Here is a 23,287-nt window from a genome sequence, read left to right on the forward strand (position 1 = left end):
CAATCCACCCAACCTGTACATCTTTGGACACTAAGGGACAATTTAACACGGCCCATCCACCTAACCTGTACATCTTTGGACACTAAGGGACAATTTAACACGGCCAATCCACCTAACCTGTACATCTTTGGACACTAAGGGACAATTTAACACGGCCAGTCCACCTAACCCATACATCTTTGGACAATAAGGGACAATTTAACACGGCCAATCCACCTAACCTGTACATCTTTGGACACTAAGTGACAATTTAACACGGCCAATCCACCTAACCTGTACATCTTTGGACACGAAGGGACAATTTAACACGGCCAATCCACCTAACCTGTACATTTTTTGGACACTAAGGTACAATTTAGCACGGCCAATCCACCTAACCTGCACATCTTTGGACACGAAGGGACAATTTAACACGACCAATCCACCTAACCTGCACATCTTTGGACACTAAGGGACAATTTAACACGGCCAATCCACCTAACCTGTACATCTTTGGACACAAAGGGACAATTTAACACGGCCAATCCACCTAACCTGTGTATCTTTGGACACTAAGGGACAATTTAACACGGCCAATCCACCTACCATGTACATCTTTGGATACTAAGGGACAATTTAACACGGCCAATCCACCTAACCTGTACATCTTTGGTCACTAAGGGACAATTTAACACGGCCAATCCCCCTAACCTGAACATCTTTGGACAATAAGGGACAATTTAACACGGCCAATCCCCCTAACCTGTGCATCTTTGGACACTAAGGGACAATTTAACACGGCCAATCCACCTAACCTGTACATCTTTGGTCACTAAGGGACAATTTAACACGGCCAATCCCCCTAACCTGTGCATCTTTGGACACTAAGGGACAATTTAACACGGCCAATCCACCTACCATGTACAATCTTTGGATACTAAGGGACAATTTAACACGGCCAATCCACCTAACCTGTGCATCTTTGGACACTAAGGGACAATTTAACACGGCCAATCCACCTAACCTGCACATCTTTGGACACTAAGGGACAATTTAACACGGCCAATCCCCCTAACCTGTACATCTTTGGTCACTAAGGGACAATTTAACACGGCCAATCCCCCTAACCTGTGCATCTTTGGACACTAAGGGACAATTTAACACGGCCAATCCACCTACCATGTACATCTTTGGATACTAAGGGACAATTTAACACGGCCAATCCACCTAACCTGTGCATCTTTGGACACTAAGGGACAATTTAACACGGCCAATCCACCTACCATGTACATCTTTGGATACTAAGGGACAATTTAACACGGCCAATCCACCTAACCTGTACATCTTTGGTCACTAAGGGACAATTTAACACGGCCAATCCCTCTAACCTGTACATCTATGGACACTAAGGGACAATTTGGACTTCCGGGTGCGGCGATGACCAGCTGAGTCGCACGTTTCGGCAGCTCCCGGTGGAACGGACTTTTGGGCTCTTAATAAGAGCCCCAACGGCAATTTTAACGGCTAAAAACACTGTGCGGTGAACCAGAAGGGAATCCCCCCTGGATACGGATGGAAAAAGGAGAGGAAAGTGGCCGGATTGCGGTGGATCCTTTGGAGCAGCGGCAAGGAAGGCAAGCAAAAACCAAGATGGCGTCGGAAGGTGGTAGGTTAACATGGGGCCCTGAACAACACGAGTTTTTGAAATGCTGTGTGGAAGAGCTCAAAAAGGAAATGAAGAAGGAGCTGTTGGCCCCGATATTACAGGCGATCGAAGGGCTAAAGGAGGAGCAAAAGACCCAGGAGCGGGAGCTTCGGGTCGTGAAGGCAAAAGGCTGCCGAGAATGAGGATGACATACAGGGCGTGGTGGTGAAGACGGAGATGCACGAGGCACAACACAAAAGATGTGTGGAAAGGCTGGAGATGCTGGAGAACAACGCGAGGAGGAACAACCTAAGGATTCTTGGTCTTCCTGAAGGTGTGGAGGGGGCGGACGTCGGGGCATATGTGAGCACGATGCTGCACTCGTTAATGGGAGCGGAGGCCCCGACGGGTCTGTTGGAGGTGGAGGGAGCGTACCGAGTTATGGTGCGAGGATCGAGAGCAGGAGAAGCTCCCAGAGCCATAGTGGTGAGATTCCTCCGTTTTAAGGAGAGAGAAATGGTCCTTAGATGGGCAAAGAAAACTCGGAGCAGTAAGTGGGAGAACGTGATCCGCGTATATCAAGACTGGAGTGCGGAGGTGGCGAGAAGGAGGGCGAGCTTAATCGGGCCAAGGCGGTGCTTCACAAAAGAAGATAAAGTTTGGAATGCTGCAACCGGCAAGACTGTGGGTCACATATCAAGGGAGGCACCACTACTTTGAGACGGCGGATGAAGCGTGGACTTTTATCGTGGAAGAAAAATTGGAATGAGCGGGTTATTAAAAAAGAACGTTTGAAACAAAGTGGTGGGGCGAGTATGGGGGGCGAAGAGGGGGGTAAAAAGGGGGGAAAGAGGAGTTTTATGTTATTAATCCTGCGATGGGGTAACTTTTCTCTCTTCCACAGGAGGTGGTGGGGGGAGGAAAGGAGGTGGAAGAGATGGGGCGTTGGCCATTGGGGGCGGGGCCAAGGGAGAAGCGCGGGCTTGGTTCCCGCGCTATGATAATCATGGCGGGAATAGAGAAGCAGGAAGGAGGGGGCGTCGCACGGTGCGAGCCGAGGTCACGGGGGGAAGCCGAGGTCGGCCAGAGTTTGCTGACTTCTGGGAGCAACATGGGGGGTGTAACTACGCTAGTGGGGGGTCTAGCGGGGGGGGGGGGGGAGGGGGGGGAATTATTGGGCTGCTGCTGCTGGGGAGAGGGGGGAACTGGCATGGGGTGGGATGGGCGGGGGGGGCACCGCCTGGGGGAGATACAGCTGCGTGGGAACCGGGTGAGGAGCTGGAAAAAGGGGATGGCTAATCGACAAGGGGGGGGGGGGGGGGGGTAAAAAGCCCCCCAACCCGGCTGATCACGTGGAACGTGAGAGGGCTGAACGGGCCGATAAAGAGGGCACGGGTACTCGCACACCTTAAGAAACTTAAGGCAGACGTGGTTATGTTACAGGAAACGCACTTGAAACTGATAGACCAGGTTAGGCTACGCAAAGGATGGGTAGGGCAGGTGTTCCATTCGGGGCTAGATGCGAAAAACAGGGGGGTGGCTATATTAGTGGGGAAGCGGGTAATGTTCGAGGCAAAGACTATAGTGGCGGATAACGGGGGCAGATACGTGATGGTGAGTGGCAAACTACAGGGAGAGACGGTGGTTTTGGTAAACGTATATGCCCCGAACTGGGATGATGCCAATTTTATGAGGCGTATGCTAGGACGCATCCCGGACCTAGAGGTGGGAAAGTTGGTAATGGGGGGAGATTTCAATACGGTGTTGGAACCAGGGCTGGACAGGTCGAGGTCCAGGACTGGAAGGAGGCCGGCAGCAGCCAAGGTGCTTAAAGATTTTATGGAGCAGATGGGAGGAGTAGACCCGTGGAGATTTAGCAGACCTAGGAGTAAGGAGTTCTCGTTTTTCTCCTATGTCCACAAAGTCTATTCGCGAATAGACTTTTTTGTTTTGGGAAGGGCGTTGATCCCGAAGGTGAGGGGAACGGAGTATACGGCTATAGCCATTTCGGATCATGCCCCACACTGGGTGGACTTGGAGATAGGGGAGGAAACAGGAGGGCGCCCACCCTGGAGAATGGACATGGGACTAATGGCAGATGAGGGTGTGTGTCTAAGGGTGAGGGGGTGTATTGAAAAGTACTTGGAACTCAATGATAATGGGGAGGTCCAGGTGGGAGTGGTCTGGGAGGCGCTGAAGGCAGTGGTTAGAGGGGAGCTGATATCAATAAGGGCACATAAAGGAAAGCAGGAGAGTAGGGAACGGGAGCGGTTGCTGCAAGGACTTCTGAGGGTGGACAGGCAATATGCGGAGGCACCGGAGGAGGGACTGTACAGGGAAAGGCAAAGGCTACATGTAGAATTTGACTTGCTGACTACGGGCACTGCAGAGGCACAATGGAGGAAGGCACAGGGTGTACAGTATGAATATGGGGAGAAGGCGAGCAGGTTGCTGGCCCATCAATTGAGGAAAAGGGGAGCAGCGAGGGAAATAGGGGGAGTGAGGGATGAGGAAGGAGAGATGGAGCGGGGAGCGGAGAGAGTGAATGGAGTGTTCAAGGCATTTTATAAAAAATTAACTGAAGCTCAGCCCCCGGATGGGAGGGAGAGAATGATGGGCTTCTTGGACCGGCTGGAATTTCCCAAGGTGGAAGAGCAGGAAAGGGTGGGACTGGGAGCACAGATTGAAATAGAGGAAGTAGTGAAAGGAATTAGGAGCATGCAGGCGGGGAAGGCTCCGGGACCGGATGGATTCCCAGTTGAATTTTACAGGAAATATGTGGACTTGCTCGCCCCGCTACTGATGAGGACCTTTAATGAGGCAAAGGAAAGGGGACAACTGCCCCCGACTGTCTGAGGCAACGATATCGCTTCTCCTAAAGAAGGAAAAGGACCCGCTACAATGCGGGTCCTATAGACCTATTTCCCTCCTAAATGTAGATGCCAAGGTCTTGGCCAAGGTAATGGCAATGAGGATAGAGGATTGTGTCCCGAGGGTGGTCCATGAGGACCAAACTGGGTTTGTGAAGGGGAGACAGCTGAATACGAATATACGGAGGCTGCTAGGGGTAATGATGATGCCCCCACCAGAGGGGGAAGCGGAGATAGTGGTGGCGATGGATGCCGAGAAAGCATTTGATAGAGTGGAGTGGGACTATCTGTGGGAGGTGCTGAGGAGATTTGGTTTTGGAGATGAGTATGTTGGATGGGTGCAGCTGTTGTATAGGGCCCCAGTGGCGAGTGTGGTCACGAATGGACGGGGATCTGCATACTTTCGGCTCCATAGAGGGACAAGGCAGGGATGCCCTCTGTCCCCATTACTGTTTGCACTGGCGATTGAGCCCCTGGCGATAGCGCTGAGTGGTTCCAAGAAGTGGAGGGGAGTACTTAGAGGAGGAGAAGAACACCGGGTATCTTTGTATGCGGATGATTTGTTGTTATATGTAGCGGACCCGGCGGAGGGGATGCCAGAGATAATGCGGACACTTCGGGAGTTTGGAGAATTCTCAGGATATAAACTAAACATGGGGAAAAGTGAGTTGTTTGTGGTGCATCCAGGGGAGCAGAGCAGAGAAATAGAGGACTTTCCGCTGAGGAAGGTAACAAGGGACTTTCGTTACTTGGGGATCCAGATAGCCAAGAATTGGGGCACATTGCATAGGTTAAATTTAACGCGATTGGTGGAACAAATGGAGGAGGACTTCAAGAGATGGGACATGGTATCCCTGTCACTGGCAGGGAGGGTGCAGGCGGTTAAAATGGTGGTCCTCCCGAGATTCCTCTTTGTGTTTCAGTGCCTCCCGGTGGTGATCACGAAGGCTTTTTTCAAAAGGATCGAAAAGAGTATCATGAGTTTTATGTGGGCCGGGAAGACCCCGAGAGTGAGGAAGGGATTCTTACAGCGTAGTAGGGATAGGGGGGGCTGGCACTACCGAGCCTAAGTGAGTACTACTGGGCCGCCAATATCTCAATGGTGAGTAAGTGGATGGGAGAAGAGGAGGGAGCGGCGTGGAAGAGATTGGAGAGGGCGTCCTGTAGGGGGACTAGCCTACAAGCTATGGTGACAGCCCCATTGCCGTTCTCACCGAAGAAATACACCACAAGCCCGGTGGTGGCGACTTTGAAAATTTGGGGACAGTGGAGACGGCATAGGGGAAAGACGGGAGCCTTGGTGGGGTCCCCGATAAGAAATAACCATAGGTTTGCCCCGGGGAGAATGGATGGGGGATTTGGAATATGGCAAAGAGCAGGAGTAACGCAACTGAAAGATCTGTTTGTGGATGGGAAGTTTGCGAGTCTGGGAGCGCTGACCGAGAAATATGGGTTGCCCCAAGGGAATGCATTCCGGTATATGCAACTGAGGGCTTTTGCGAGGCAACAGGTGAGGGAATTCCCGCAGCTCCCGACGCATGAGGTGCAGGACAGAGTGATCTCAAAGACATGGGTGGGGGACGGTAAGGTGTCAGATATATATAGGGAAATGAGGGACGAGGGGGAGATTATGGTAGATGAGCTGAAAGGGAAATGGGAAGAAGAACTGGGGGAGGAGATTGAGGAGGGGCTGTGGGCGGATGCCCTAAGTAGGGTAAACTCATCGTCCTCGTGTGCCAGGCTAAGCCTGATTCAATTTAAGGTGTTACACAGGGCGCATATGACTGGAGCACGGCTCAGTAAATTTTTTGGGGTAGAGGATAGGTGTGCGAGATGCTCGAGAAGCCCAGCGAATCACACCCACATGTTCTGGTCATATCCGGCACTACAGGGGTTCTGGGTGGGGGTGACAAAGGTGCTTTCGAAAGTAGTGGGGGTCCAGGTCGAACCAAGCTGGGGGTTGGCTATATTTGGGGTTGCACAAGAGCCGGGAGTGCAGGAGGCGAAAGAGGCCGATGTTTTGGCCTTTGCGTCCCTAGTAGCCCGGCGCAGGATATTGTTAATGTGGAAGAAAGCCAAGCCCCCGGGTGTGGAGACCTGGATAAATGACATGGCAGGGTTTATAAAGCTGGAACGGATTAAGTTCGTCCTAAGGGGATCGGCTCAAGGGTTCACCAGGCGGTGGCAACCGTTCGTCGAATACCTCACAGAAAGATAGAGGGAATGGAAAAGAAGAAGACAGCAGCAGCGGCCCGGGGGTGGGGGTGGGGGGGGGAGGAACCAGAAGGAGTCTCAGCGTTATTAATATATATGTATAATATGTATAGGTCGTTGCTATAAATAATTGTATATTGGACTGTTAAACCATATTTTTGAAGACTGTTTATCTGAGACAAGGCAGTTGCCATTTAGTTTTAGTTTTCGTTTTTGTTATATATTATTTATTCTTTGTTTATAAAACAGGTCATTGTTATTTATACTGTTATATTATTGTGTAAAGGATACACAATGTACTGTGATGGTTGACCAAAAATTTTCAATAAAATATTTTTTTTTAAAAACTAAGGGACAATTTAACACGGCCAATCCACCTAACCTGCACATCTTTGGACACTGAGGGACAATTTAACACGGCCAATCCACCTAACCTGTACAAGTTTGGACACTAAAGGACAATTTAACACGCCCAATCCACCTAACCTGCACATCTTTGGACACGAAGGGACAATTTAACACGGCCAATCCACCGAACCTGCACATCTTTGGACAGTAAGGGACAATTTAACACGGCCAATCCACCTAACCTGTACATCTTTGGACACTAAGGGACAATTTAACACGGCCAATCCACCTAACCTGTACATCTTTGGACACTAAGGGACAATTTAACACGGCCAATCCACCTAACCTGCACATCTTTGGACACTAAGGGACAATTTAACACGGCCAATCCACCTAACCTGTACATCTTTGGACACTAAGGGACAATTTAACACGGCCAATCCACCTAACCTGCACATCTTTGGACACTAAGGGACAATTTAACACGGCCAATCCATCTCACCTGTACATCTTTGGACACTAAGGGACAATTTAACACGGCTAATCCACCTGACCTGCACATCTTTGGACACTAAGGGACAATTTAACACGGCCAATCCACCTAACCTGCACATCTTTGGACACTAAGGGACAATTTAACACGGCCAATCCACCTAACCTGCACATCTTTGGACACTAAGGGACAATTTAACACGGCCAATCCACCTAACCTGCACATCTTTGGACACTAAGGGACAATTTAGCACGGCCAATCCACATAACCTGCACATCTTTGGACACTAAGGGACAATTTAACACGGCCAATCCACCTAACCTGCACATCTTTGGACACGAAGGGACAATTTAACACGGCCAATCCACCTAACCTGCACATCTTTGGACACTAAGGGACAATTTAACACGGCCAATCCACCTAACCTGCACATCTTTGGACACTAAGGGACAATTTAACACGGCCAATTCACCTAACCTGCACATCTTTGGACACGAAGGGACAATTTAACACGGCCAATCCACCTAACCTGCACATCTTTGGACACGAAGGGACAATTTAACACGGCCAATCCACCTAACCTGCACATCTTTGGACACGAAGGGACAATTTAACACGGCCAATCCACCTAACCTGTACATCTTTGGACACTAAGGGACAATTTAACACAGCCAATCCACCTAACCTGCACATCTTTGGACACTAAGGGACAATTTAACACGGCCAATCCACCTAACCTGCACATCTTTGGACACTAAGGGACAATTTAACACGGCCAATCCACCTAACCTGCACATCTTTGACAACAAATGGACAATTTAACGGCCAATCCACCTAACCTGTACATCTTTGGACACTAAGGGACAATTTAACACGGCCAATCCACCTAACCTGCACATCTTTGGACACGAAGGGACAATTTAACACGGCCAATCCACCAAACCTGCACATCTTTGGACACTAAGGGACAATTTAACACGGCCAATCCACCTAACCTGCACATCTTTGGACACTAAGGGACAATTTAACACGGCCAATCCACCTAACCTGTACAAGTTTGGACACTAAAGGACAATTTAACACGGCCAATCCACCTGACCTGCACATCTTTGGACACGAAGGGACAATTTAACACGGCCAATCCACCGAAACTGCACATCTTTGGACACTAAGGGACAATTTAACATGGCCAATCCCCCTAACCTGTACAAGTTTGGACACCAGATAGAACATAGAACATTACAACGCAGTACAGGCCCTTCGGCCCTCGATGTTGCGCCGACCTGTGAAACTACTCCAACACCCAACTACACTATTCCCTTATTGTCCATATGTTTATCCAATGACCATTTGAATACCCTTAGTGTTGGCGAGTCCACTACTGTTGCAGGCAGGGCATTCCACACCCTTACTACTCTCTGAGTAAAGAACCTACCTCTGACGTCTGTCTTATATCTATCTCCCCTCAATTTAAAGCTATGTCCCCTCGTGCTAGACATCACCATCCGAGGAAAAAGGCTCTCACTGTCCACCCTATCCAATCCTCTGATCATCTTGTATGCCTCATTTAAGTCACCTCTTAACCTTCTTCTCTCTAACGAAAACAGCCTCAAGTCCCTCAGCCTTTCCTCATAAGATCTTCCCTCCATACCAGTCAACTTTCTGGTAAATCTCCTCTGCACCCTTTCCAATGCTTCCACATCCTTCCTATAATGCGGTGACCAGAATTGCACGCAATACTCTCAACACGGCCGCACCAGAGTTTTGTACAGCTGCAACATGACCTCATGGCTCCGAAACTCAATCCCTCTACCAATAAAAGCTAACACACCGTATGCCTTCTTAACAACCCTCTCAACCTGAGTGGCAACTTTCAGGGATCTATGTACATGGACACCGAGATCTCTCTGCTCATCCACACTGCCAAGAATCTTACCATTAGCCCAGTACGCTGTCTTCCTGTTATTCCTTCCGAAATCAATCACCTCACACTTTTCTGCATTAAACTCCATTTGCCACCTCTCAGCCCAGCGCTGCAGCTTATCTATGTCCCTCTGTAACTTGTAACATCCTTCCGCACTGTCCACAACTCCACCGACTTTAGTGTCATCTGCAAATTTACTCACCCATCCTTCTACGCCCTCCTCCAGGTCATTTATAAAAATGACAAACAGCAGTGGCCCCAAAACAGATCCTTGTGGTACACCACTAGTAACTGGACTCCAGTCTGAACACTTCCCATCAACCACCACCCCTTGTCTTCTTCCAGCTAGCCAATTTCTGATCCAAACTGCTAAATCTCCCTGAATCCCATGCTTCCGTATTTTCTGCAGTAAAATGCACCGTGGGGAACCTTATCAAACGCTTTACTGAAATCCATATACACCACATCAACTGCTTTACCCTCATCCACCTGTTTGGTCACCTTCTCAAAGAACTCAATAAGGTTTGTGAGGCACGACCTACCCTTCAAGAAACCGTGTTGACTGTGTCTAATCAAATTATTCCTTTCCAGATGATTATACACCCTATCTCTTATTAACCTTTCCAAGATTTTGCCCACAACAGAAGTTAGGCTCACTGGTCTATAGTTACCGGGGTTGTCTCTACTCCCCTTCTTGAACAAGGGGACAACATTTGCTATCCTCCAGTCTTCTGGCACTATTCCTGTTGACAACGATGACTTAATGATCAAAGCCAAAGGCTCAGCAATCTCCTCCCTAGCTTCCCAAAGAATCCTAGGATAAATCCCATCCGGCCCAGGGGACTTATCTATTTTCACCCTTTCCAGACTTGTTAACACCTCCTCCTTATGAACCTCAAGCCCTTCTAGTCTAGTAGCCTGAATCTCTATTCTCCTCGACAACATTGTCTTTTTCCTGTGTGAATACTGACGAAAAATATTCATTTAGCACCTCTCCTATCTCCTTGGACTCCAAGCACAGCTTCCCACTACTGTCCTTGACTGGCCCTACTCTTACCCTAGTCATTCTTTTATTCCTGACATATCTATAGAAAGCTTTAGGGTTATCCTTGATCCTACCTTCCAAAGACTTCTCATGTCCCCTCCTGGCTCTTCTTAGCTCTCTCTTTAGGTCCTTCCTAGCTAACTTGTAACTCTCGGGCGCCCTTACTGAACCTTCATGTCTCACCTTTACATAAGCCTCCTTCCTTCTTCCTCTTGACAAGTGTTTTGACTGCCTTAGTAAACCATGGTTCCCTTGCTCGACCACTTCCTCCCTGCCTGTCAGGTACATACTTATCAAGGACACACAGTAGCTGTTCCTTGAACAAGCTCCACATTTCCATTGTGCCCATCCCCTGCAGTTTTCCTCTCCATCCGATGCATCCTAAGTCTTGCCTCATCGCATCATAATTGCCTTTCCCCCAGATATAACTCTTGCCCTGCGGTATAGACCTATCCCTTTCCATCACTAAAGTAAACGTAATCGAATTGTGGTCACTATCACCAAAGTGCTCACCTACCTCCAAATCTAAAACCTGTCCTGGTTCATTACCCAGTACCAAATCCAATACAGCCTCGCCTCTCGTTGGCCTATCTACATACTGTGTCAGGAAACCCTCCTGCACACATTGGACAAAAACGGACCCATCTAAAGTACTCGAACTATAGCGTTTCCAGTCAATATTTGGAAAGTTCAAGTCCCCCATAACAACTACCCTGTTGCTTTCGCTCCTATCCAGAATCATCTTTGCAATCCTTTACATCTCTGGAACTTTTCGGAGGCCTATAGAAAACCCCTAACAGGGTGACCTCTCCTTTCCTGTTTCTAACCTCAGCCCAGACTACCTCAATTGACGAGTCGTCATCAAACGTCCTTTCTGCCACCGTAATACTGTCCTTGACTAACAATGCCACCCCTCCCCCTCTTTTACCACCTTCCCTGAGCTTATTGAAATATCTAAACCCCGGCAACTGCAACAACCATTCCTGTCCCTGCTCTATCCATGTCTCCGAAATGGCCACAACATCGAAGTCCCAGTTACCAACCCATGACGCAAGTTCACCCACCTTATTCCGGATGCTCCTGGCATTGAAGAAGACACACTTTAAACCACCTTCCTGCCTGCCGGTACACTCCTGCAACTTTGAAACCTTACTCATGACCTCACTACTCTCAACCTCCTGTATACTGGAGCTACAATTCAGGTTCCCAAGCCCCTGCTGAACTAGTTTAAACTCTCCCGAAGAGCATTAGCAAATTTCCCCCCCAGGATATTGGTACCCCTCTGGTCCAGGTGTAGACCGTCCCGTTTGTAGAAGTCCCACCGACCCCAGAATGAGCCCCAATTATCCAGAAATCTGAAACCCTCCCTCCTGCACCATCCCTGTAGCCACGCGTTCAACTCCTCTCGCTCCCTATTCCTCGTCTCGCTATCACGTGGCACGGGTAACAACCCAGAGATAATAACTCTGTCCTCGATCTAAGTTTCCACCCTAGCTCCCTGAATTCCTGCCTTACATCCCTATCCCTTTTCCTACCTATGTCGTTGGTACCTATGTGGACCACGACTTGGGGCTGCTCCCCCTCTAGGATCCCGAAAACACGGTCCGAGACATCTCGCACCCTGGCACCTGGGAGGCAACACACCAACCGCGAGTCTCTCTCGTTCCCACAGAATCTCATATCTATCCCCCTAACTATGAAGTCTCCAATGACTAATGCTCTACTCCTCTCCCCCTTCCCTTCTGAGCAACAGGGACAGACTCTGTGCCAGAGACTTGTACCCCATGGCTTTCCCCTGGTAAGTCCCCCCCCCCAACAGTATCCAAAGCGGTATACTTGTTACTAAGGGGAACGGCCACAGGGGATCCCTGTCCTGACTGCTTCCTCCCAGCCCCTCTCACCATCACCCATCAATCTTTATTCTTCGGAGTAACTACATCCCTGAAGCTTCTATCTATGACCACCTCTGCTTCCCGAATGATCCAAAGTTCATCCAGCTCCAGCTCCAGTTCCCTAACGCGGTGTCTGAGGAGCTGGAGATGGGTGCTCTTCCCACAGATGAAATCAGCAGGGACACTGACGGCGTCCCTCACCTCAAACATTCTGCAGGAGGAACATTGCACTACCTTCCCTGTCATCCCCCCGAGATAACAAAAAGAAAGTGAAAGAAAGAGCTAACCTATTATTCACTCCCCTTCTCAGCAAGCACTCACTCAGCAACCTCTGCGCCCTGCACGATAACACCTGAGGGAAAATAAAAGGAAAACTACTTACCAGTCACCAGACAATCCCTTACCTGCAGGCTGTGACGTCACGGTTCAACTTCTTTCTACTTCTACCTGCCCTCGAGCCTTCCTCTTGATCTTTACAGCGGTTGGGTTTTTTTTTGTTAGAGGAGGGGGTAGGGAGGGAAACACTGAAGAAGTGTTTTGGGTTTAAGTGTCACTTGCCAACAGCTCCACAAACTGCCTTCAAATTAGGGTGACCACGACGGAGATATGCAAATTTCCCCTGCAACACCAATCAGCAGCTCCGCTCTACTGCCCTCTGCTGGACAATCTAAGGGACAATTTAACACGGCCAATCCACCTAACCTGCACATCTTTGGACACTATGGGACAATTTAACACGGCCAATCCACCTAACCTGTACATCTTTGGACACTAAGGGACAATTTAACACGGCCAATCCACCTGACCTGCACATCTTTGGACACTAAGGGACAATTTAACACGGCCAATCCACCTAACCTGCACATCTTTGGACACTAAGGGACAATTTAACACGGCCAATCCACCTAACCTGCACATCTTTGGACACTAAGGGACAATTTAACACGGCCAATCCACCTAACCTGCACATCTTTGGACACTAAGGGACAATTTAACACGGCCAATCCACCTAACCTGTACATCTTTGGACACTAAGGGATAATTTAACACGGCCAATCCACCTAACCTGTACATCTTTGGACACTAAGGGACAATTTAACACGGCCAATCCACCTAACCTGCACATCGTTGGACACTAAGGGACAATTTAACACGGCCAATCCACCTAACCTGTACATCTTTGGACACTAAGGGACAATTTAACACGGCCAATCCACCTAACCTGTACATCTTTGGACACTAAGGGACAATTTATCACGGCTAATCCACCTAACCTGTACATCTTTGGAAACTAAGGGACAATTTAACACAGACAATCCACCTAACCTGTACATCTTTGGACACGAAGGGACAATTTAACACGGCTAATCCACCTAACCTGTACATCTTTGGACACTAAGGGACAATTTAACAGGGCCAATCCACCTAACCTGTACATCTTTGGACACAAAGGGACAATTTAACACGGCCAATCCACCTAACCTGTACATCTTTGGACACTAAGGGACAATTTAACACGGCCAATCCACCTAACCTGTACATCTTTGGACACTGAGGGACAATTTAACACGGTCAATCCACCTAACCTGTACATCTTTGGACACTAAGGGACAATTTAACACGGCCAATCCCCCTAACCTGCACATCTTTGGACACCAAGGGACAATTTAACACGGCCAATCCCCCTAACCTGCACATCTTTGGACACTAAGGGACAATTTAACACGGCCAATCCACCTAACCTGTACATCTTTGGACACTAATGGACAATTTAACACGGCCAATCCACCTAACCTGCACATCTTTGGATACTAAGGGACAATTTAGCATGGCCAATCCACCTAACCTGTACATCTTTGGACACTAAGGGACAATTTAACACGGCTAATCCACCTAACCTGTACATCTTTGGACTCTAAGGGACAATTTAACAGGGCCAATCCACCTAACCTGTACATCTTTGGACACTAAGGGACAATTTAACACGGCCAATCCACCTAACCTGTACATCTTTGGACACAAAGGGACAATTTAACACGGCCAATCCACCTAACCTGTACATCTTTGGACACTAAGGGGCAGTTTAACACGGCCAATCCACCTAACCTGCACATCTTTGGACTCTAAGGGACAATTTAACACGGCTAATCCACCTAACCTGCACATCTTTGGACACTGAGGGACAATTTAACACGGCCAATCCACCTAACCTGTACATCTTTGGACACTAAGGGACAATTTAACACGGCCAATCCACCTACCATGTACATCTTTGGACACTAAGGGACAATTTAACACGGCCAATCCACCTAACCTGCACATCTTTGGACACTAAGGGACAATTTAACACGGCCAATCCACCTACCATGTACATCTTTGGACACTAAGGGACAATTTAACACAGCCAATCCACCTAACCTGCACATCTTTGGACTGTGAGCGGAAACCGGAGCGCCCGGAGGAAACCCACGCAGACACGGGGAGGACGTGCAGACTCCGCGCAGGCAGTGACCCGAGGCCAGGAATCGAACCCGGGACCCCCGGAGCTGTGAGGCAGCAGTGCTAACCACCAAAATGCCTGCTGCCGTCGACCCTGCCTGGGGCAGCGGTGTACAGGTTTGGAAGGTGCCGTCGAAGGAGCTTTGCCGAGGCCGCTGCTGTGCGTTTTGCAGAGGTTTGCTCAGGGCTGCCTTGTCATACACGGCTTGTCACGCTCGTGAAGCAGCTCGGACTGTTTAATATGTGAGGTTCGCTGATGCCTCGAGTCCCCGAGAGGCTTCGTCAGAGCTGAAGAGTAAAAATGAGATGGATTTTCTACTGTGGAAGAGAGTGGAGCAAAATCAGGAGCCAGCGTGAGGAGAGAGGTGTGAGGAAGACGTCATGGACGCAAACGATGAAGGAACTGGGAATGGTAGTGCTAAAGTCTAGAGGAGGTGTTAATAGCGGCACAAAGGTACGCGAGCGGGATGTGTTACCAGCACGAGAGCCCGTACTCTCAGAAGGCCAAAGAAGTTACCGACGGCCATGTGGGGGAGAGGATCGGGAAGAGAAAACACGATTGAAAAGGAATGACGCGGATAGAGCTCGCGGTCTGAAGTTGTTGAACTCGATGTTGAGAGCGGAAGGCTGTCGCGTGCCTAACAAGTGGACAAGGCAGCCATGTGTCATCTGTTGGGACGTCCATTTTGAGCCCACAGGGCTACCACATTTAAACTGATGTTGCCATTGACGAATGTGATATAAAATAGTTACTTTCGAGATATTAGTTACTGTCATGTAGAGATAGGCCAGTCTCATTCTGGTGAGTTCACAGACAAAGGGTTTCAGACCGCATGGCAAAGCAAAGGAAGAGGAGTGTCCAGCAAAGGAGGAGAAAAGGATGCTGGGTAATAAGGGCCAGAGGAAGGGATGAGAAGTGAGCCAATCAGGATGTATGGCCAGGTCAGGAGGGGTATAGGATGACCTACGGGAATCGTGTATGTGAAACTTGATACCATTTGAATTGATTTGCAGAAATCCCTTTGTCTCTTTGTTCATTCGCTTTCCGGGGTGTAGGAGACTGGAAGTGTCCTATGCCTCTGGGAAATGAATCAGGCTTGCAAGCCAAATAAAATAACTAATGCTGTACCTGCAAATCCATCTCGACTTTTATTGAGGCCAGACTGACCGGTAAAGAAATTTGATTTGTCACCATCCATCGTGGATGGGCACAGCTCGCACAATCTGGTGGGACGTCCACTTTGAGCGGGCGGGTTGAATCCGGGCGTGCCGTCAATTTGGTCGCCCAGTGGCGGGGGTGGGGGTCAGGGAGGGGTTGAGGGCGGGGGGGGGGGGGAGGGGGAGATGTCTCAAGTCGACCAGGCAGCGCTCGCTCACTCAACGTAAACTCTCCATCTCTCTCGCCCCCCCCTCCCCTCCCACCCCGCAGGCGGTACTGCAAGCGGGTAGTGATGGCGGCGCGCCTGACCAACGCGCGGCTGGTCTTGAAGTGCTTCAAGGACATCCCGCTGGAGAACCTCGAACACCTGCTGCCGGTGGTGCAGATGCGCATCACGCTGACGGACCGCACGTTCCTTTACTTCACCCTGCTGTCGGGCGGGTCGGCCCTCTTCGCCAACATGACCGTGCTGGGCTACTACAGCCTGAAGGTGGATTTCCTGCTGGTGCTCCTGCTCTTTGGCATGCTAATGGCACACCGACGGCACCGCCTCTTCCAGCATAAACGTGACCTGCACGCCCTGGAACACGCCAACATGCTGTACAACAAGAGCACGTCCAACAGCGGCGAGCTCCTGGTCAGCCTGGTGCGCAGGGCCCAACAGGAGCACATCAAAGAAATCATGCTGGCACACACCTTCCGCCTCCTCCTGTGCCAACTGCCAGACACCAGGCATGATCACAGTGAGTAAAACTGTCTCTATCCAGGGACCCCCTCTTAATCCAATTAACTCCACAGGGACCTCCCTTAATCCATTAAATCCACACCCACCCTCCCTTAATCCAATTAACTCCACAGGGACCTCCCTTAATCCAATTAACTCCACACCAACCCTCCCTTAATCCAATTAACTCCACAGGGACCTCCCTTAATCCAATTAACCCCACACCACCCTCCCTTAATCCAATTAACCCCCACCCACCCTCCCTTAATCCAATTAACCCCACACCCACCCTCCCTTAATCCAATTAACTCCACACCGGCCCTCCCTTAATCTAATTAACTCCACAGGGATCTCCCTTAATCCAATTAACCCCACACCCACCCTCCCTCCCTTAATACAATTAACCCCACAGCCACCCTCACTTAATAGAATTAACCCCATCCCCACCCTCCCTTAATCCAATTAACTCTACAGGGACCGCCCTTAATCCAATTAACCCCACACCCACCCTCCCTTAATCCAATTAACCCCACCCTCCCTTAATACAATTAACTCCACATCCACCCTCCCTTAATCAAATTAACTCTACAGGGACCTCCCTTAATCCAATTAACCCCACTCCCACCCTCCCTTAATCCAATTAACCCCACACCCACCCTCCATTAATCCAATTAACCCCACGCCCACCCTCCCTTAATCCAATTAACTCCACACCCACCCTCCCTTAATCCATTTAACTCTACAGGGATCTCCCTTAATCCAATTAACTCCACGCCCACCCTCCCTTAATCCAATTAACTCCACGCCCACCCCCCTTAATCCATTTAACTCCACACCCACCCTCCCTTAATCCAATTAACTCTACAGGGACCTCCCTTAATCCAATTAACACCACCCCCACCCCCCTGAATCCAATTAACTCCACACCCACTCTCCCTTAATCAAATTAACCCCGCAACCACTCTCCCTTAATCCAATTAACCCCACACCCACCCTCTCTTAATCCAATTAACTCTACAGGGACCTCCCTTAATCCAATTAACACCACCCCACCCCCCATTAATCCAATTAACTCCACACCCACCCTCCCTTAATCCAATTAACTCCACACCCACCCTCCCCTTAATCCAATTAACTCTACAGGGACCTCCCTTAATCCAATTAACCCCACACCACCCTCCCTTAATCCAATTAACCCCACACCCACCCTCGCTTAATACAATTAACTCTACAGGGACCTCCCTTAATCCAATTAACTCCACGCCGACCCCCCCTTAATCCGATTAACTCTACAGGGACCTCCTGTAATCCAATTAACCCCACACCAACCCCCCTTAATCCAATTAACTCCACACACACCATCCCTTAATCCTATTAACCCCACACCCACCCTCCCTTAATCCAATTAACCCCCACCCACCCTCCCTTAATCCAATTAACCCCAAACCCACACTCCCTTAATCCAATTAACTCCACACCGGCCCTCCCTTAATCCAATTAACTCCACAGGGATCTCCCTTAATCCAATTAACCCACACCCACCCTCCCTCCCTTAATACAATTAACCCCACAGCCACCCTCCCTTAATAGAATTAACCCCACCCCCACCCTCCCTTAATCCAATTAACTCTACAGGGACCGCCCTTAATCCAATTAACCCCACCCTCCCTTAATACAATTAACTCCACATCCACCCTCCCTTAATCAAATTAACTCTACAGGGACCTCCCTTAATCCAATTAACCCCACTCCCACCCTCCCTTAATCCAATTAACCCCACACCCACCCTCCCTTAATCCAATTAACTCTACAGGGACCTCCATTAATCCAATTAACCCCACACCCACCCTCCCTTAATCCAATTAATCCCACACCCTCCCTCCCTTAATCCAATTAATCCCACACCCACCCTCCCTTAATCCAATTAACTCCACAGGGACCTCCCTTAATCCAATTAACTCCACAGGGACCTCCCTTAATCCAATTAACTCTACAGGGACGTCCCTTAATCCAATTAACTCTATGGGGACCTCCCTTAATCCATACAAAACTGTATTAGCCCAAGATTTCACCTCTCGCTCCCAAAACGTTAATTACCGGATTCTTTAAAAACACTGCTGCAACATTCATGCACACACAAAGCCAGGTATTGGGGGTGGGGGTGTAAGGGTGTTGGAGGGGATGGGCGGGTTGGGAGTTCACTGCCTGACTGCCCTGTTGTGTCTCATTCCCCCTCCCCCCCCCCCTCCAGGTGAGGAAATGGCCGCTCTGCTATCGAGCAAGGTGTCCGGCTGGCTGAAGGAATGTTCCGGATTGCTCATCCTGTTCAACGGGGCCCGGGCCCTGGAGCATCTCTGCAGCTTCGAAAGGCGGCAGAGCCAGCGCTGAGACAGAGGGGCTGGGGGCGGGGGTTTGGGGGGGAAGAGGGGGCGGGGGTTTGGGGGGGAAGAGGGGGCTGTTGGTAGCTGCTGGTGTAGGACCTGCCATACACCACCGCTGGACATCTGGTGACAGAGACAGGAACCGCCAACTGTGGTGCTGAGGACCAGGCCCAAACCCCCCTCCCAGGCCCACCCCCTCCCAGGCCCAGCCCACCCCCCTTCCAGGCCCAGCCCACCCCCCCTCCCAGGCCCAGCCCCCCTCCCAGGCCCAGCCCACCCCCCTCCCAGGCCCAGCCCCCCTCCCAGGCCCAGCCCACCCCCCCTCCCAGGCCCACCCCCTCCCAGGCCCAGCCCACCCCCCTCCCAGGCCCAGCCCACCCCCCTCCCAGGCCCAGCCCCCCTCCCAGGCCCAGCCCACCCCCCTCCCAGGCCCAGCCCCCCTCCCAGGCCCAGCCCCCCACCCAGGCCCAGCCCACCCCCCTCCCAGGCCCAGCCCCTCTCCCCGGCTCAGCCCCCCTCCCAGGCTCAGCCCCCCTCCCAGGCCCAGCCCCCCCTCCCCAGCTCAGCCCCCCTCCCAAGCCCATCCCCCCTCCCAAGCCCATCCCCCTCCCAGGCCCAGCCCCCCTCCCAGGCTCAGCCCCCCTCCCAGGCTCAGCCCCCCTCCCAGGCCCAGCCCCCCCTCCCCAGCTCAGCCCCCCTCCCAAGCCCATCCCCCCTCCCAGGCCCAGCCCCCCTCCCAGGCCCAGCCCCCCTCCCAGGCCCAGCCCACCCCCCTCCCAGGCCCAGCCCCCCTCCCCGGCTCAGCCCCCCTCCCAGGCTCAGCCCCCCTCCCAGGCCCATCCCCCCTCCCAGGCCCAGCCCCCCCCCTCCCCAGCTCAGCCCCCCTCCCAGGCCCATCCCCCCTCCCAGGCCCAGCCCCCCCCTCCCCCGGCTCAGCCCCCTTCCCAGGCCCAGCCCCCTTCCCACACCCAGCCCCCCCTCCCAGGCCCAACTTCCCCTCCCCCTCCCAGGCCCAGCCTCTCCCCCTCCCAGGCCCGGCCCCCGCTCCCAGTCCCAGCCCCCCCTCCCAGTCCCAGCCCCCCCCCTCCCAGTCCCAGCCCCCCCCTCCCAGTCCCAGCCCCCCCTCCCACACCCAGCCCCCCCTCCCAGGCCCAACTTCCCCTCCCCCTCCCAGGCCCAGCCTCTCCCCCTCCCAGGCCCAGCCCCCCCTCCCCAGCTCAGCCCCCCTCCCAGGCCCCCCCCCCCCACATAGCTCTGCGCCTCCTCCCAGCTCTCTGTCAGTCTCTCTCTCTCTCTCCATCTCAGTCTCTCTCCATCTCAGTCTCTCTCTCTCCATCTCAGTCTCTCTCTCTCTCTCCATCTCAGTCTCTCTCTCTCTCCATCTCAGTCTCTCTCTCTCTCCATCTCAGTCTCTCTCTCTCTCTCCATCTCAGTCTCTCTCTCTCTCCATCTCAGTCTCTCTCTCTCTCCATCTCAGTCTCTCTCTCTATCCATCTCAGTCTCTCTCTCTCCATCTCAGTCTCTCTCTCTCTCTCCCTCTCAGTCTCTCTCTCTCCATCTCAGTCTCTCTCTCTCTCCATCTCAGTCTCTCTCTCTCTCCATCTCAGTCTCTCTCTCTCTCTCCATCTCAGTCTCTCTCTCTCTCCATCTCAGTCTCTCTCTTTCTCCATCTCAGTCTCTCTCTCTCTCTCCATCTCAGTCTCTCTCTCTCTCCATCTCAGTCTCTCTCTCTCCATCTCAGTCTCTCTCTCTCTCTCCATCTCAGTCTCTCTCTCCATCTCAGTCTCTCTCTCTCTCCATCTCAGTCTCTCTCTCTCTCTCCATCTCAGTCTCTCTCTCTCTGTCCATCTCAGTCTCTCTCTCTCTCCATCTCAGTCTCTCTCTCTCTCCATCTCAGTCTCTCTCACTCTCTCCATCTCAGTCTCTCTCTCTCTCCATCTCAGTCTCTCTCTCTCTCTCCATCTCAGTCTCTCTCTCTCTCCATCTCAGTCTCTCTCTCTCTCTCCATCTCAGTCTCTCTCTCTCTCCATCTCAGTCTCTCTCTCTCTCCATCTAAGTCTCTCTCACTCTCTCCATCTCAGTCTCTCTCTCTCTCCATCTCAGTCTCTCTCTCTCTCCATCTCAGTCTCTCTCTCTCTCTCCATCTCAGTCTCTCTCTCTCTCTCCATCTCAGTCTCTCTCTCTCTCCATCTCAGTCTCTCTCTCTCTCTCCATCTCAGTCTCTCTCTCTCTCCATCTCAGTCTCTCTCTCTCTCCATCTCAGTCTCTCTCTCTCTCCATCTCAGTCTCTCTCTCTCTCTCCATCTCAGTCTCTCTCTCTCTCTCCATCTCAGTCTCTCTCTCTCTCCATCTCAGTCTCTCTCTCTCTCTCCATCTCAGTCTCTCTCTCTCACTCCATCTCAGTCTCTCTCTCTCTCCATCTCAGTCTCTCTCTCTCTCCATCTCAGTCTCTCTCTCTCTCCATCTCAGTCTCTCTCTCTCTCCATCTCAGTCTCTCTCTCTCTCTCCATCTCAGTCTCTCTCTCTCTCTCCATCTCAGTCTCTCTCTCTCTCTCCATCTCAGTCTCTCTCTCTCTCTCCATCTCAGTCTCTCTCTCTCTCTCCATCTCAGTCTCTCTCTCGCTCCATCTCAGTCTCTCTCTCTCTCCATCTCAGTCTCTCTCTCTCCATCTCAGTCTCTCTCTCTCCATCTCAGTCTCTCTCTCTCCATCTCAGTCTCTCTCTCTCTCTCCATCTCAGTCTCTCTCTCTCTCTCCATCTCAGTCTCTCTCTCTCTCCATCTCAGTCTCTCTCTCTCTCCATCTCAGTCTCTCTCTCTCTCTCCATCTCAGTCTCTCTCTCTCTCTCCATCTCAGTCTCTCTCTCTCTCCATCTCAGTCTCTCTCTCTCTCCATCTCAGTCTCTCTCTCTCTCCATCTCAGTCTCTCTCTCTCTCCATCTCAGTCTCTCTCTCTCTCTCTCCATCTCAGTCTCTCTCTCTCTCTCCATCTCAGTCTCTCTCTCTCTCTCCATCTCAGTCTCTCTCTCTCCATCTCAGTCTCTCTCTCTCTCTCCATCTCAGTCTCTCTCTCTCTCCATCTCAGTCTCTCTCTCTCTCTCCATCTCAGTCTCTCTCTCTCTCCATCTCAGTCTCTCTCTCTCTCCATCTCAGTCTCTCTCTCTCTCTCCATCTCAGTCTCTCTCTCTCTCCATCTCAGTCTCTCTCTCTCTCTCCATCTCAGTCTCTCTCTCTCTCTCCATCTCAGTCTCTCTCTCTCTCTCCATCTCAGTCTCTCTCTCTCTCTCCATCTCAGTCTCTCTCTCTCTCCATCTCAGTCTCTCTCTCTCTCCATCTCAGTCTCTCTCTCTCTCCATCTCAGTCTCTCTCTCCATCTCAGTCTCTCTCTCTCCATCTCAGTCTCTCTCTCTCTCTCCATCTCAGTCTCTCTCTCTCTCCATCTCAGTCTCTCTCTCTCTCCATCTCAGTCTCTCTCTCTCTCTCTCCATCTCAGTCTCTCTCTCTCCATCTCAGTCTCTCTCTCTCTCCATCTCAGTCTCTCTCTCTCTCCATCTCAGTCTCTCTCTCTCTCCATCTCAGTCTCTCTCTCTCCATCTCAGTCTCTCTCTCTCTCTCCATCTCAGTCTCTCTCTCTCTCTCCATCTCAGTCTCTCTCTCTCTCCATCTCAGTCTCTCTCTCCATCTCAGTCTCTCTCTCTCTCTCTCTCCATCTCAGTCTCTCTCTCTCCATCTCAGTCTCTCTCTCTCTCTCCATCTCAGTCTCTCTCTCTCTCCATCTCAGTCTCTCTCTCTCTCCATCTCAGTCTCTCTCTCTCTCTCCATCTCAGTCTCTCTCTCTCTCCATCTCAGTCTCTCTCTCTCTCCATCTCAGTCTCTCTCTCTCTCTCCATCTCAGTCTCTCTCTCTCTCTCCATCTCAGTCTCTCTCTCTCCATCTCAGTCTCTCTCTCTCTCTCCATCTCAGTCTCTCTCTCTCTCCATCTCAGTCTCTCTCTCCATCTCAGTCTCTCTCTATCTCTCTCTGTCTCTCTCTCTATCTGTCTCTGTCTCTCTCTCTCTCTCCGCCTGCCTCTCTCTGTCTCTATCTCTCTCTGTCTCTCTCTCTCTCTCTCTCCGC

General features: G+C 51.1%; 1 protein-coding gene across 1 annotated transcript in view; it reads left to right on the forward strand.

The window, feature by feature from the left end:
- Positions 1-19,368, forward strand: part of LOC140399735 (transmembrane protein 143-like) — a 20,243-nt gene extending 875 nt beyond the window's left edge. Inside the window, exons 2-3 of the mRNA XM_072489247.1 lie at positions 16,339-16,811; positions 19,044-19,368. Of these exons, the coding sequence (XP_072345348.1) occupies positions 16,339-16,811; positions 19,044-19,180 (610 nt within the window). The 3' untranslated portion in view covers positions 19,181-19,368. The remainder of the gene's footprint in view (positions 1-16,338; positions 16,812-19,043) is intronic.
- The last annotated feature ends 3,919 nt before the right edge of the window (positions 19,369-23,287 follow it).

This window comes from Scyliorhinus torazame, chromosome 23 (genome assembly GCF_047496885.1).
Source record: "Scyliorhinus torazame isolate Kashiwa2021f chromosome 23, sScyTor2.1, whole genome shotgun sequence".
NCBI lineage: Eukaryota > Metazoa > Chordata > Chondrichthyes > Carcharhiniformes > Scyliorhinidae > Scyliorhinus > Scyliorhinus torazame.